Here is a 15,027-nt window from a genome sequence, read left to right on the forward strand (position 1 = left end):
CGGGAAAGAGAATTAAAACAGAGCGTAGGTAATTAGGTTTGCGAAACAAACACCATCTGATTGAGTCGAAGAAAATCTTAACTAGAATTCAACTGCTATTTTCAAAAGCACCTATATATTTAATTAAAAACAAGCTATAGGTAGGTTTAAAGGCAATATAGAAATTGTAAGCTGATTGTGTTAATCTTTACTTGATGTGAGCGTAGCATAGTAAATTATAATAAAACAATATTTAATTTATTTATTAACAAATAAACTGCTTTACAGTATCATTTCAACCCACTGAGGCATATTCAAAAGCTAAAGTGTATAACAGTAATATATTATTATTTATTATTGCTATTATTATTGTGGGTGTTGTTGAACATAGTTATACATTTTCTGTTTCGTTTAATACTAAATTATTGTTGGAATTAAGTGCGACTTTATTTTTATTGCTTCTAGATTATATTCAGCTTTTTTAATCTTCTCTTTTATGTGTAAAATTTTGGCGATATTTTTTATGTTAAAATTATGTTTCTTTTCTTTTAAGTGGTTTGTGATCGCTGAACTTTGATTGCTTATTAGGTCTTGGTTTTGTTCAAATACTTCTAGTCTTGGTTTTGGTTTGGTTTCGCAAGACTGTAAAGTCAAAACAAATTTTCCTCATAACTAGTTCAATCTTAATTATATTTTCTTTTCTATAATCGTTTTCAAGTAGAAAGCAATTGGTAAAGTTTTTCTACTTACCTGCGTGCTATTTTTGATAAGGACAATATTAATGTGCTTGAGATTATCATCGGAAAAAGCTCATTAAAATTAGCATAGTGCAATAACTCTTTGGCAATTATTTATTTCGGGTTTTCGTATCGAGATTGTAATCGATAAAATGTTTAGCGACATACACCGTTCTTTTGTTATTTATTGGCGTCCAGTATTATGGCATTTCACGCTGTTATCGTCAGTTGTAAAAACGTGTTTTAGCAAGTAAATGTTCGGCGACCTTTCCGTCCATTTGCATTTTATCAACGGTCAGCACGTTCATTTCATTATTTGGAGATCTCTTATCATCCTAAATTGTAAATGTGCCGTAATGAAAGTTCTCTGGCGCTCTGAAGCTTCATAAACATTCGTCCATTTACCTCATAGATGTTATTTAATGTGTGTACATTTTGTAGTACCTATAATACCGTTAAAGTGGTTAGAGACAAGGGTTGTTCACATATCTCGCGTGCAACTGAAGAAATTTGTGGTTTGAACCGATTCCACATCTCCCTTATTTCCCCAAATACCAATACGGCCGCGTGGAGGGGGAAGACGGTATATCGCGTGGTGGCAGGCGGCAGCGACGGAGGGAAAGGCTGGCGGGGCGGAGAGAGGGGAATCCGCTAGAGTCCTGGTTGCGTGTGCTGTGCTCAGCTGTTGTTTTATTACCTCTGCTCTCCACGTGGCTGAGCATCATCGCCTCTATTTACGGGCAGGTTTTCAAATTGGACAAGTATATTAACAATCTGCCCGTAAAAGTTGAAGTAAAAATTTTGTAGCGATTCGTTTTTCCACTTGTCCGCTGAAGTTTCACTTCTTCTATGTGCTCCGGCACACATTTCGTTTTTTGTCGACCCAACAAACATCCCAAGGTTAATCATTATATTTCGAACGTTGAGGTGAAGGCAGCTTATAAATCCTGGATTCGAGAAAAGGCGGAAAAAGTTTTCAGTATGACGGAATGAAATAATTTCTTACAAGTTGGGAGAAAGTAAAAGCTTAAGAATTGTACTTTAATGTATTATTTTCCCGATATTTCTATTTGTTTTTTTTCGAATTTTATAAGTATCGTCTTCAAGATAGAAGCACCTTGGTTAGAATATATTTATTAAACGTGAAATTTAAACACCAGTCGTATTAATGCTTCACACTTACTAACTAAAAGTTATGAACCGTGGAATGAGATATAACCGCTTGTTAGTCGAACGACGAGTATTCTTGAACACGTTCAAAATTAATTCAACAAAAAAGTGCTTAAACGTAGCGCTCTCTCTTTTTTCGCTTCGTTGCCCATTGAATGTGGATTAGTACAAGACAAATCCAGCCAGGCCAGCAGCAGCCCAGTTTAATCTGGCTTCGCTTTGAATAGTGTTAAAATCGTTCCTCGGCGAAGTAATTATTCCGTCCGACCAGCGTTATTGGATTAGCTTGTATGCAGACTATCTGCCAGTGACCAGGGTTAAATTGGTGGCCGTAGATTCATTTCCGTATCTTCACTGACTGCCAAGCCACTCGTTCAACCCAATACAAACATTGTCCAATTGAACCCAGAAATAGTTGGAAAATTAACTTCATTGTCTTCGCCATTAGAGAGAAATTTCCTTTTTCCTTTCTTGCGAAACTATTTTCCGTTTATATTACGATCAGTTTTCTCATTTTATTAACTATAGTACTCTCCGACTTGCATTCTACTTCAAAGCCAGGAAGCCCTCTTCTTCCTCCTTTCAGGAATCGTGGAAATGGTTTGGAAGACAACTGACAACAAAAGAAATTAATAATTACCTGTAAAATATCACTGTCCCAGATTTTGCCTTACTGATCGAAACACATGAACCATGAAAAGTAAACTGGTCTAATATAGCTAAAGCTGGGGCATTAACCTTTCACTTCTCTTTTGTCTCCATTTTATCCATCTATTCTCAAATATCATCCACCCAATCTTATTATTTCTAAAAGAAGGTTGAAGACGGCCTTCCGCCTTACTCTCCGGCTTTACACCAGAACGTAGGTTAAAGGCATTGTCGTTTACCACCATGTTTTCATTTTAAAGGTCATTAAGTTTATTAATATGTAGATCGCCTTTTGTGTATTATCGTACTTTTTATCGATTTCAAGTAAACTTTATCTGCTTTCAGACTTTATTCGTTTAATAAAAATAATATAGCAATGCGTCTATATTATGATAAGCTAGTATTATTGAGATATACATAGGCACCTATACATTTTGCTACCAGGCTTTACTCCTCGAAAATTATTTACGATGTATTTTTGATCTAGATTAATTTTAGTATCTGCCAAATAAGTCTCCTGATCTCCAATCGTAATGTACTACCGTCAAAACCGTCTACACCTTTCAAACCGAACGTTACTTTTAAAAATGTGTTCACATAAGCCATTTCATACTTCCGGGAATGCATTAGGTGGTAACATGACCTTACGACAGTTCCTGATTGAATTTTCTATGTAAAAGTGCTTTCATATAAGAAAATATCTACCTGCAGTGACGTGGCGAAAAACATCCTAAAATTCATGCAGTTCTTAAAGGATTACGAGATATAGTTGTTTAATGCAGTTCTAAAGGATTAAAGCGATACGAAATACATTTCTTTAGAGCAGGATTCACTGTAAGATGGATTGAGCGACATTTTTCTACACAAATAATGACTTGTGTAGATCTAAACGATCAAAATAAATCTTTAGCCGGATCACCGCAAGACAAAAATGAGTATCGTGCGAATCATGTTTAATGTCTCACAAAAAGCACGGGACCATAGCTCACTTGATGCTAGTGATGAGCAAAATTGGTTTACGTCTTGATCTTGCGAAAATGCATAGAATCTAGAAGAATGTTTTTGGAATGGATTGAAATACAGAAGCAAACTACTTTTTTTTCATATTTTTTACCAACACTAAGACCGAATAAGCAAGTCTAAGATCAATGCCAAGATTGGGATAATCTTCGTCTTGGTCCTGTTTTGGTCATAACTACGCCTTGTTTTAATCCCTTTTGGAATCTTAACCTAAACTGCTATTGGTAGGTGTTGTAGGGTTCCTCATAGTTTGTAGCGATTTTCAAATAAATATAATACGTTTTAATAAAATAGAATAATAATCACTAAGTGCATAATCTTTTCTCAAAGCCGTGCAATTGTAATCAGGTTTTAATTAGGTACATTTGCTAATCGTAATTCTTAAAGTAAAGTCACCAGTACACATCGATTTCATCGGAGCGCAAACCATTTGTTCTTGTGTTGTCCAAACGTTTACGACCATTCGTTGATCTTTAATGGAACGATTTCGAATAAAAGCACGTTCCACTGCGCAAATTGCATTTTAGCAGACTCGGTTGACAATATATACAAGTATAACAGAGAAACAATCGATGAAGCTTCGACAGACCGAGTTCTAATTTTTTTATTGAAGAAATGAAAGCAAGATTTTATAATCATGCAAAATTCCATTTGGAATTTGAAAACTGTTATGTGCTAGGTTAGTTACATTAGCGTTCTTTTTGAAAGTGAAAAACAAATCATAAACGTAATTCCCTGTTTTAGAGATTACTTGCAAATGAAGCTTCGTTTCTATGAATAGCAAATTTCATAGTATGTTAATGATTTTGTTAATTAGAGTTTATTCAAAATTTCTTTTGAAAAAGTTCATCCATCATAAGGTCGTCAGTCCTAAGACTGGTTGGACACGCACCTCGACTCTTGAACTAATCTTCTTTTCCTTAAAACTAGAACAGCCCACATCCTTAACTATTTGCAAACAGTAATCTAATCTAGGTCTACCTCTACTCCTCTAGACCTCTGACTAGACCTTCATGCCTGACAAGGTGTCCTACCAACCTATCTCGCCTATTTCTTCCATACAGTCATCTGCTCTCGTATTCTTTCTAATCTCTCTTCATTAATAACCTTCTCTATCCACGGTATCCTCAGCATTTGCGTGTAACACCACATTTCGAACGCTTATATGCTTTTCTTTTCTACAGCGCCCACTGTCCATGTTTGGCACCCGTACACCGCCGCGCTCAAAACATAAACCTTTAACAATCTTTTTCGAATTTCAAAATTAATCGTTTACAACTTCTTTTTATTGAAGGCGACTCGAACCTGCGCTATCCTCTACTTTATATCCCTACTACTCCTTCCGTCCTTACTTCTTGACTGATTTGACTTCCTAGATACTTAAAATCAGCCACTTCTTCTAATCTTTCCTCTTAATATTTACTCCCTTCCTAATATTTACGTCTCTACACGTTGCAGCCCCAGCTCTATAACTGCCCGTTGAAAAAGTTAAGAAAAGAAAAATTTTTCAGGATATTTTTTAGAAGCAAGAAAACTCATTGTGTTAATCATTTACATTTAATGTTTGAACCTTGCTTTCTATAAACATTTCTAACCACATTGCTACTGTTTATCGATAAAAAGCTGCATGCTCTACAATTTAGATTGTCAGATGGTACACTTGAGGAAACAGTAGCTGTTTTAACTGTTGGTTATACAATTAAATTTAGCTGCTGCCTTCTTGCTTGCGCAATGAATAGATATTCCCATGCCTAATCTACGTATTTTATGAATGGTATTCAATTCATCCAACTACGTAGCTAATGGTATGCTGAACCATTGTCTTTATTACCTACTACATTTTGAGCTCCTAACCTGACGAAATTACAGTTCACTACATTTATGACAATGGTACTAATCAACGTTAATAGGTACCCTTTTCATCTTAGAATAAGAAACAACATGATCCCTTTAACTATAGCCTGTTGGATTCCTTATGTATGATCAGGATTTCACCTTTCGTAATTCGGTATGTCAAACGGTAGAATTACCTTTACAATGAATGTCTAAAAATATGTAAGCTGTGCATTTGGTCCACCTCAGGAACAATACAGTGTGCAACAAGTTAAGAAAGAGAAACAGTTTTCAATGTTTAATGCCGCGTTCACACGATAACAAGTGATAAGATTGTCGCTCGAGTAGAATTGCTGTAAGGTGTGGTCAACTTTAGCCACCTGTTATGTCCATTATACTAACCATTTTGTGCAGATGTACATTTTCTCTTGACTTTTACAACATGTTGGACCCAATCCTCCAAGAAAAGCCTGTTTAACAGGTGCAGAGAAGTTTATAATTCACAGAAGTCGGTGATTTTAATGAATTGCATTGCAATAAGAGCGGGAATAACTTAACTGGATGGTTTCATACAACATCTTAGTATATTTCAATGTTTATAAATTCTAGATTTGAGTAATTTGATCTAACCATCATCAAAAATCCAAAATTTAGACAATTTAACAATTTGAACCTCTCTTCGTTAACAAATCTGTACATAATATACAAGTTCGAATGGGCCATCAAAGGTAGGGTGCCGTTAATCAATCGAAAATGATTAATACTTGAAATATGTTAGTAATTTGCTAGTTCATTGGAAGACATGATTAATCGTTACTTGTAACATCTACACGTAATAAGTTAGGCACCCACCTGATTTAATTCAACAGTTCTATTTATGAATATCCATTACAATAATTGACCACTTTATTGAAAAAAGTAGATTTACGACTACGTTAGATTTGAGTGAATATTTTACGTATATTTTCAAAATTCAGTAAAATGAATTCTAATAAAATTGATCGTAAAACTTTTGAAAAATCGAAACCTTATTGTACCTGCACCTAGTAACCGATGCAATGGAAAGTGCAATAAAATTAAAGCCAACGAGATAAATGATTCTACCAAAAACCTCTTTTTATATGTAATTATGAAAACAACCGAAACTGATCGAACAAAAGAACAAATAAATTCTATGATTAGGGAAAAGCTTCAAGAAAATGGCAAGAATTCTTTCCTCTCCTCTTACCATAGATTTAACGTTTACTCGAAGAATCTAATTTATTTTCGACATTTGTTCGGTTAATTTCTGTTCAAAACGCTGGAGTTTTAGTTGAAGAATATCCTCACCGTCTGAATCCATTGATTGCAACCCCTGTCTAGTTGGCATTTATAAAGAAGGACCTTTCCGAACGAGTGGATTATTGTTAGGGCAGAATTTAAGTGAACTCGTTATTCTATCCTTTAACCACTTGACGAGAAAGAATCGGGTTTTCGGCAGTGCGAGAAGTTTGATCACACACGCATTAGAAAAATTCTTTCTTAACTATATTGGTCCAATAAATTCAAATGGTTAATGAATGCTGTCTAGGGGTTGAATAAGTTGCTTTATAAATGTCCTTCATCATTCTCATCATTATTGATTACTGATACTTTGTAAAGATAAGTGATATAGAGAGATCTTGTTTCTTTAGTCGAGACTACAAATATTAGATATTCTAAAATTTCTTATTTTTTTTTTTAAATGTAATGAAATTTATTTAGTAATATCGCAGACGAGACAGCTGGCGTATGAGAGATGCATGTTTACATCTCACTTGACATTTCGCTTCTGCTACATGCCAGTCAGTTGTACTATTATAACCGTTTTCTGAGAGCAGCCAAATCAAAACTAATTACGTTTTGTTTTTTCTACACCGTTCATTCGATTCCGAATTGTTCGCCACATTGTTGTTAAATAATAAGTTTTCTTTGAAAGCAAAAATGGTATTTTAACGATTTTTTTGTTATATCAGTTACTGAAACTTTTGTATCTGAACAGCGTAAGTTCAGACCATTAAATTTATGTTTATTAAAAGAAATTAATGGAGAGGTGTCCAAAACAGTGAAACTACGGTAAACATTTGGCAAATATAAAAAGAATAACTGTAATAAATGTAAACGTTAGATTTTTAGAAGTTTATTTCACTCAATAATTGAATATGTCACTCGCATATTTTGTTAAAAATAAAGAATTTACAATTGCAAATTATAAAAGAAATGCTTTAAATATACACCACTATGATATAGTTCGCTACCCCACTACTCATAGACTTACTCACAAACGGTAGTTGCTTCATTTACACGGTAACTATTTTTACATCGCTATAAGAGAAGATAATTGTACAGACAGGGAAGAAATTCACAAGACAATGACCAGAAATACCGAATCCTAATATTTCTTATTATTGCAAAGACACCGGTCGTAAAAGCCTATACTTATATATTTTATTACTTCAATTTTTGCGCCCGAGTTACTTTTGGAGACCCTTATTTTAGGTTTATATAAGAAGTAAAAGAATAAGGGAACATTTTCAGCGAAACGGTGATGTCTTGCACATCTCTCACCTCTGGCCCAAGGGAGACATTTGAATGATCCTGGGATTTCCAAGTGAGATCACTGAACCGTGAAGCTGAGTAGACCATTTTTGTTAACACATAAACAAACAATAAGGGTTTCAGAATCCTCTTTGTTTTTTTTTTGCTTAACATTGATGGTCTCTTGTTCCCAGTCTAAACCCATCCCCGATATCGTTAATATTGTTATCTTCATAATAAATTCTAATCTTTTGAGTCTACAGTTAACTTTTCATGACACAGTTATACTTCGTTTAGTTTCTGTAGCGATGTGACCTTTAGTTTGACCGGCGCAAAGTAGAAAAGAACAGCACCAGGCCAGAAGAGAAAGGAGACAACTCTCGGTAAAACTCTCAACCGGTGAGGAGCGTATAATCCGTACAGTACTGCACGGAAAATTGACCATATTATCCATTAAAATTGCATCGCTCTATTGTGCTGTTATTGGTACCAACTACTACTGAAAATATCAACGAGATGTTTGTTTATATTTAAAGACATATTAAAGGTTTTAAAGCTTGTTTTCGACACGCACTACTATTCATGATTGAACAATACTTTTGCCAATTACTGTACCAAAAAGTATCTTTAATGTACAAGAGTCGAGAGTATAATGTGCTTTTTTATCCCTACCTCCGATTTTGCAAGTGCGCATCTAAGACATTGGAAGGGGCACATCGCTAGAGAAAGTAAACGAAGTATAAGTAAATTGTTCCCAAAATTGTATCAGTGACAGTAGATTGATTGTCCTTTATCGTTACACTTCCTGTGTTAAATTCTATTTTTACTTTTGCCGGGTAAACCATTTACTAATCGCGCATTTTCCTTTCTCAATTAGAAACCTAACAAATGCCTTAGATCCTATAACCGGTTTAATAAGCATGAAAATACATATTAGTCCTATAATACCTACCTGCATAAATTAAAGTGACAAATAGTTACCGGTCCTAATTAATCTGAAGAAATATTCTAATTATTTATTACTATTATCGCACTTGAGCAAAGGGCTGGGAAAACGCCCAAATATTCCCCTTAACAGCGCATTATTTTCAGGTGCATGAAGAGGAGATCGACGTATGCAGACGATGACGACAGTAACAGAGCAGTTTTATAAAATTATCCAAAAACCCAAAGTGACTTTTCGGGAAATTAGATTTAAATGTGTAAAGTGAAAATGGTGAACTTATCCGACAACAACGAATATTAGAATTCAAAAAAATTATTACGTAAATGCCATTCCTCCGATTGTAATTGTAACCATGGAAAATATCACTGACGCCATGGCCCCCATATCCGCCGATCAGAATTGCGATGGTAACATGGACTATATTATAAGTGATTATATGGAAAGGCTTAGCACCCGCCTTGGAATTTTGGAAACGGAACTAAAATACGCGTGGAGGGCTTTAGACCTCTTGTCTCAGGAATATATAAAAATGTGGGAACGGTTGGAAAAACTGGAAGGGCTACTGTACGACCAGCAGTCAGTTATCTCTCAACTTCTTGGCTTTTACACTAGAGGAGCTGATATCCTTCAAGAAATGGGTGGAGACGTGGGACTCAAACTGGATAGTAGAATGGGTCAGCTGGAAGTTATTCGGGAAATATTAGGCAACGGTACCGTCGAAGATGGCTTAGAAGAAGGCGTGGACGTTGCAAAACCTTCAAACCATTCCAATTCGAAAATAAGCGAAGGAATTGATTTTTCATCGGAATTGGCCGATACCCGCGACCCAGACGAAGCTTTCTACAGGAGTTTAAACCAGGCCTACAGGGAAGACTTAATAGGATGCGAGCAGATGAGACCGTCACCGCATTTGGGAATGATTTGGGAAGAGGAGACAGAAGAAGTCAACGACATAGATAAAACACGAGAAGAAATAAAACGATTGGAAGATGCCGCACGTTACGAAGAAACTCAAGAAGTGTTTAGTGCTATTGATTATAAAGACTACCGCGGCAATTCTCCCTGCGTTAGCGAGCAAGATTTAGCTCAGCTTAGTTCAATTGATCACATTACAATGGAAAAATTAAGCGAATTGGATAGGTTAAGTAGTAAAATAAAAGAAGACTCGTTCAATATCCAACAACTCCAAAATCAGTTGCTCGAAGCGGAGGCAAAAGACGAATGCGGTAAACCTGACGATCACATGCAAAAATTCCTAAACGATTCAGAGATGTGGAAGTTCATGTCATCCCCATCCCTTTCAAATAGACCCAGTTCCAGGATCTCGTTACCAGAGAGTATTGTGGGAACCGACAACGAAGTGGCCGAAACACTGTCAGGGGGCATAAAAACACCAACTTCGCCAAGACGAAGGCATCAGGTGGTCTCGTGTAGCGAACCTTATACCACTGTAACGGGCCGGCTCGCCTATACAACGGCAGTTCAAAATGCCGAGGCGGCTGAGTTCTTGCAGAAAACATCGGCATCAAAGAACCCATTTTATAATAGCATCCTAGAAATGAACCGGTTAAACGAAACCTCGTTTCCATCCTCATACGCGAGTAAAGAAAATTTTATAACGAGAGCAGAAAAGCCACTGTCGCCTACATTGTCAATTTGTAGCGTTAGAACACGCCAAGACGGATACATAGACTCTCCCACAGGCGCAGAACAGGTACAGAAAAATTCCAAGACACCCTCGAACACTCCTCCCCCGCCACCAGCTCCAGTAGACGCTTTGGAAAGTCTCGTAGTGTCCAAAGATAGTTTTATTATTACCAGCGATTTAACGGGAAGTATATTCCTAAGTACTAGTGCAGCGACGTCAACGACTTTAGCCAATCACGACATCGACCGTCTCAGTCCAAGAACACCACATTCACCGAAATCGCCACGGACTTCCCCGAAACGGAGCAAAGCGAATATAATGGCTGCCAAGTCGGATTCCGGTTTGTCTTCGATGAGCGGCTGGTCAAGTTTGGAAAAATCGCCTCAAGGATCGCCAAAAAGCGCCGTCAATAGTAAAACGTGTTCGCTAAATTATTTCCTGGAAATGAGCCTTAGCAGGCACCAAAAGTCCGCATCGCCCGTGTGTCAAGAGGCTTTCGTCTCGTCAGCTCCGATCAACAATGACATCGAAAACAATTCAATGTACGCTAACGACGCCCTAGACAATAGCGCCGTCCTACCCGGCGGGCACAGACTGTCTGCCTTCACAACCGTCAAATCTCCTTGTTCTTTAGAATCGTCCGGGAACTTCGTACCGGCACCTGCTCCAGCATCCGACATTAACGTCAGTCCCAGATCCAAGACGAAATTCCGTCACATGAAGGCCAACTCGTTCTCGTATTCTACAGCCGACAGCTCTGTTATTTATTCCATTGCCGCAACAAACAAAGATGAGGCGTTTCGTTCTGTATATACGATGGGTCACTTCGACAATACTCTGAGTGCTAATTACCCTGACGTCGTGGAACCGTTCGGTGATGGTGAAACGTACAACAGCAAAAAATATAACCAATCGCAACCGGTTCGAAATCACGAAAAAAGGAAAAAAATTAATAAGGACTTCTCTTTTGAAACAAACCCCAGCTACGAATCACAAGAAAGTTACAAACAGTACGGGCACAGGTCGGGATATCCTACGGGAAATATTACCGACGCCCTTTCTTATTACCCGACGGCGGCAAGGTACGAAGTAATACCGCAACAGAGGAAACGCTCCCAGTCAACTGGAAATTATCCTGAAGAAAATATTACTTCGCAAAATAGGGAAAATGTAGGACAACGTCCGCCTGAAAACACCAACGGATACATGGCCTATCCGGACAAGAGGCTGTCGTATCAGTACTACAGAACCAACGAAACGCACCATTTTCAGCAACCCGCCGACTTCAATAACGCGTCGGGAAATCAAAGGCCGGACATTCCGTATTTAGAACTAGACTTAAAAAATAAGAACGTACCTGAATATATAACGCAACCATCCACGAAACCGTACGAAACCGACAATTTGCTAATGACCAGAACCGGTTACATAACAATTACACAGGAATTCAATCGGAACCAGAAATCTCCGAAAAAATTGAGACGAGGCAAGACGTTAAAATCCGCCATGAACTCTGTCAGCAACTGGTTTCCAGATTTACATCTGACAAAAAGGCATCGATCTTACTCGCTCCCATCAGGGGCAAAAAATTCAAAAGCCGGCGAAGATCAAAACAAAAACATAGCCCAAGCGTTACCCAAGAAAAAAAAGAAGAACATTCTCGTGTCTACAGTGTCAGGTTTAATGCACAGAGGACGAAAGAAGGACCCACAGGGACAATCCTTATCCGATCCTGAACAATCGGAGAACGAGTGGAGTTTGACGATGGAGAGCTCAGCAGCTTCCGAAGAAGACGACAGCTTCAGCTTACTCTCAGAGAGCCACGCTGAAAAAGATGACGTGTTCGCCCTTATACCCCAAAGAACGCCCAACGAAGTAATCAATACAAGAGAAGAAGAAGAAGAGATCGCACAAATTAATTCTCATTCCGTCAATATTCAAGATTTAGACACAAATTCCGTCAATCAAAACAGTGAAGACGACGAATTGCTTGTCGAAACCGCTGCACTCATGTTTGCAACGATCGGAGACGTCAAACGTAGTTCAGCATCATCGGAAACACAAGATGAAGGCCCGAATACTGAAACCAAGCAACTACCTCAAGTCACCCTTGCATCCATGGAATTCGCAGTTTCAAGAGCTCTAGGTAAATATAGACAAAGACAAACCTCGACATATTCAGACGATCAAATCTCTGACGAAATAAAAATCGAAGAAATATTCGACGAGCCCGACATCGAACAAGAAGCAGTAACAGAACCCAAAGCTTCGAAACCTCCTAACATACCGCAACTACCGCCATCATCATTACCCGAAGAAGAAAGTGTGACAGAGGAGATACAATCATCTACCAATTTTCGAAGCAACAGATGGACTAATAAACAACAGCAAAGTTTAGAAATACCAAATTTTCGTAGCGAAGACGAAGACAACAGGAGCACTCACTCCTGGAGAAGTGGCTCAAGAGTCTCTTCCAGACGGCAGAGTACAGAAGACAGCATTGACAGTGAGGACGAATGGTATAGATACGAACTGAAGAAATTAGAAGAGATGGAAAAGCAGTCAGTGACAGACTTCGAGATTGGAGAAGCCCTCCAAGACGTTCCCGAAGTAGACGAACCCTTTGAACCCGACGAACACATCAAAGAAAAAATGTCCTTTGTACTACAAGAACTAAAATTGAAAACTAAAATAGTCGAAGGAGTTTTGGACGAAAAGGACTACAATATGCAAGTTATAGCGTCCGCCAAACGAAGAGAAGCAGAAAAAGAAGAGTTCCAAGACGAGCCACCCGCCGCCGAATACCAAGGTGAAAACGAAGATGAGAAGTATGATACGGAAAAAGATGAATACGAGGAAAAATCTTCAAGTGTGACATCAGGTCCGGACAGTCCGCAACCTGAAGAGTTCGATGACGGTGATTTGGCTGCTGATTTTGCTTTATGTTCCAAAATTTCTCAGCTCAATGAAGATGACAACGAACCGCGAATCGATAATCAATCCGAGGCGCAATTGAAAGACTTTGCTTCTGATAAGGACGAAAAGAATGATGCACAACAATCGGAATCTTCTAAAGATGCAACCAGCAGATGGAAATTGCTCAAAGCTCTCAAAGAACGCAAAGCAGAAGAAAAGACCAATCAAGACAAAACTTCCGAACCAGTTCCAGAGAAAGATAATGTGAGTATTGAGACAGACTTTCAGAAAATAAGTTGAAACGTCATTCTAATATAATGCAAAAACTAATAAATCCGCAGTATCTGGTAAATCTGTACAGATGGCGCTTGCTATTCTAGCTACAGTTATTTATTAATGTCTAACAAAAGCATACTAAAATAAGTCGTTTTTTACAATTTTAATGTTTTTATAAACATATTTACTACAGTACATTATTTGTGAGCTTTGACTTAACTGCTCATTTAAGTTGGTAGTTGAAATTTATTTTGGTATATTCATATTTTTTCATTATAATATTACTATTACCATATTGATTTTATAAAAATTCCATTCAACGTAAGAGATTTCCAAATAGGAGATTCACTGGGTCAAGGCTCGTAAATGCTAGGACTATTAACAGTAATGTATCATTGAATTGTATGTTACTAATTTTTCAGAGAAGATTTCGCTTGCGATAAATATGGACGCAACGGAAGTTAATGTGTATTGAATTCTTCTTAGTAAAAGCATTTGGCAACTAACTTGCAGACAGCTTCAATGGAGTTTAGTAGGGCAAATTTGTAAAAGCATCAAAACTGATGATAGCATAGCGCATACACAGAAGGCAATCTGTTAGATAGAATCAAACGACATCACTTCATTTACATTTTCACTTCGCCCTTGTTCTACACTGTTATTAGAAATGGAATTTATTACCCTCAAAAGTATGTTATTACTGCACTTATTGCACTAAACATGTTAGGATGGCACTTTGGAAGATAAGTAGTTCGTAAACGCGCATGCGTCGAAAATTCGCTACTATTCGTCCTAAAGCATTTAGTTTATCTGGTATAAGAAGGTCGCTTAAATAAATTACCTCCGGTTAACGAAGAAGTGTGATAAACACACTTATTAAAGATAGCAAAAGAAATTTTTATTTATTTTATTTTAGTTGTTCATTATTCTAAATCATTTTAATGTAATTTTTTTTGTATCAGAATTCTGTAGAAGAAAATATCCAACTAACAGGTAACAATGAAAAGAAAGTGTTTTAAAATTCGTTTCTAATAAGAGATTACCTAAAAGAGGTAAATAAAATAGTATCCATTTGCTTTCAACTAAATCAGCGAAGTACAATGTTGCTTGAAAAGCGAACACTAAAACCTGCAAACAGCTTTTTGTCAATTATTCGTAGACTAAGAAACACTCTCGGGGGAATTGGTAATTCAACAAATCGTATCACGTTAAAACAACTAAAGGATGTCAGATGTACCGTCCATTTACACAACAGGACAGCAGTTTTACTGTGTATCCATCAATTTAGAACAAAAATG

The 15,027-nt window shown here is 37.2% G+C and overlaps 2 protein-coding genes across 6 annotated transcripts in view; both read left to right on the forward strand.

The window, feature by feature from the left end:
* The window catches only part of LOC108741635, an 82,674-nt gene extending 73,562 nt beyond the window's left edge, over nt 1–9,112 (forward strand). Inside the window, exon 2 of the mRNA XM_018476498.2 lies at nt 9,036–9,112. Within this exon, the coding sequence (XP_018332000.2) occupies nt 9,036–9,071 (36 nt within the window). The 3' untranslated portion in view covers nt 9,072–9,112. The remainder of the gene's footprint in view (nt 1–9,035) is intronic.
* The window catches only part of LOC108741634 (protein unc-13 homolog A), a 105,088-nt gene continuing 98,433 nt past the window's right edge, over nt 8,373–15,027 (forward strand). For 2 of the 5 annotated variants that reach the window (XM_018476492.2, XM_018476495.2), the window contains exon 1: nt 8,373–13,717. In XM_018476492.2, coding sequence (XP_018331994.1) covers nt 9,242–13,717 — 4,476 coding nt within the window. In that variant the 5' untranslated portion in view covers nt 8,373–9,241. The remainder of the gene's footprint in view (nt 13,718–15,027) is intronic. The other 3 variants (XM_018476491.2, XM_018476493.2, XM_018476496.2) reach the window with 2 other exon arrangements.

The sequence above is a fragment of the Agrilus planipennis genome, unplaced genomic scaffold (genome assembly GCF_000699045.2).
Source record: "Agrilus planipennis isolate EAB-ADULT unplaced genomic scaffold, Apla_2.0 scaffold259, whole genome shotgun sequence".
In the NCBI taxonomy this organism is placed as follows: domain Eukaryota; kingdom Metazoa; phylum Arthropoda; class Insecta; order Coleoptera; family Buprestidae; genus Agrilus; species Agrilus planipennis.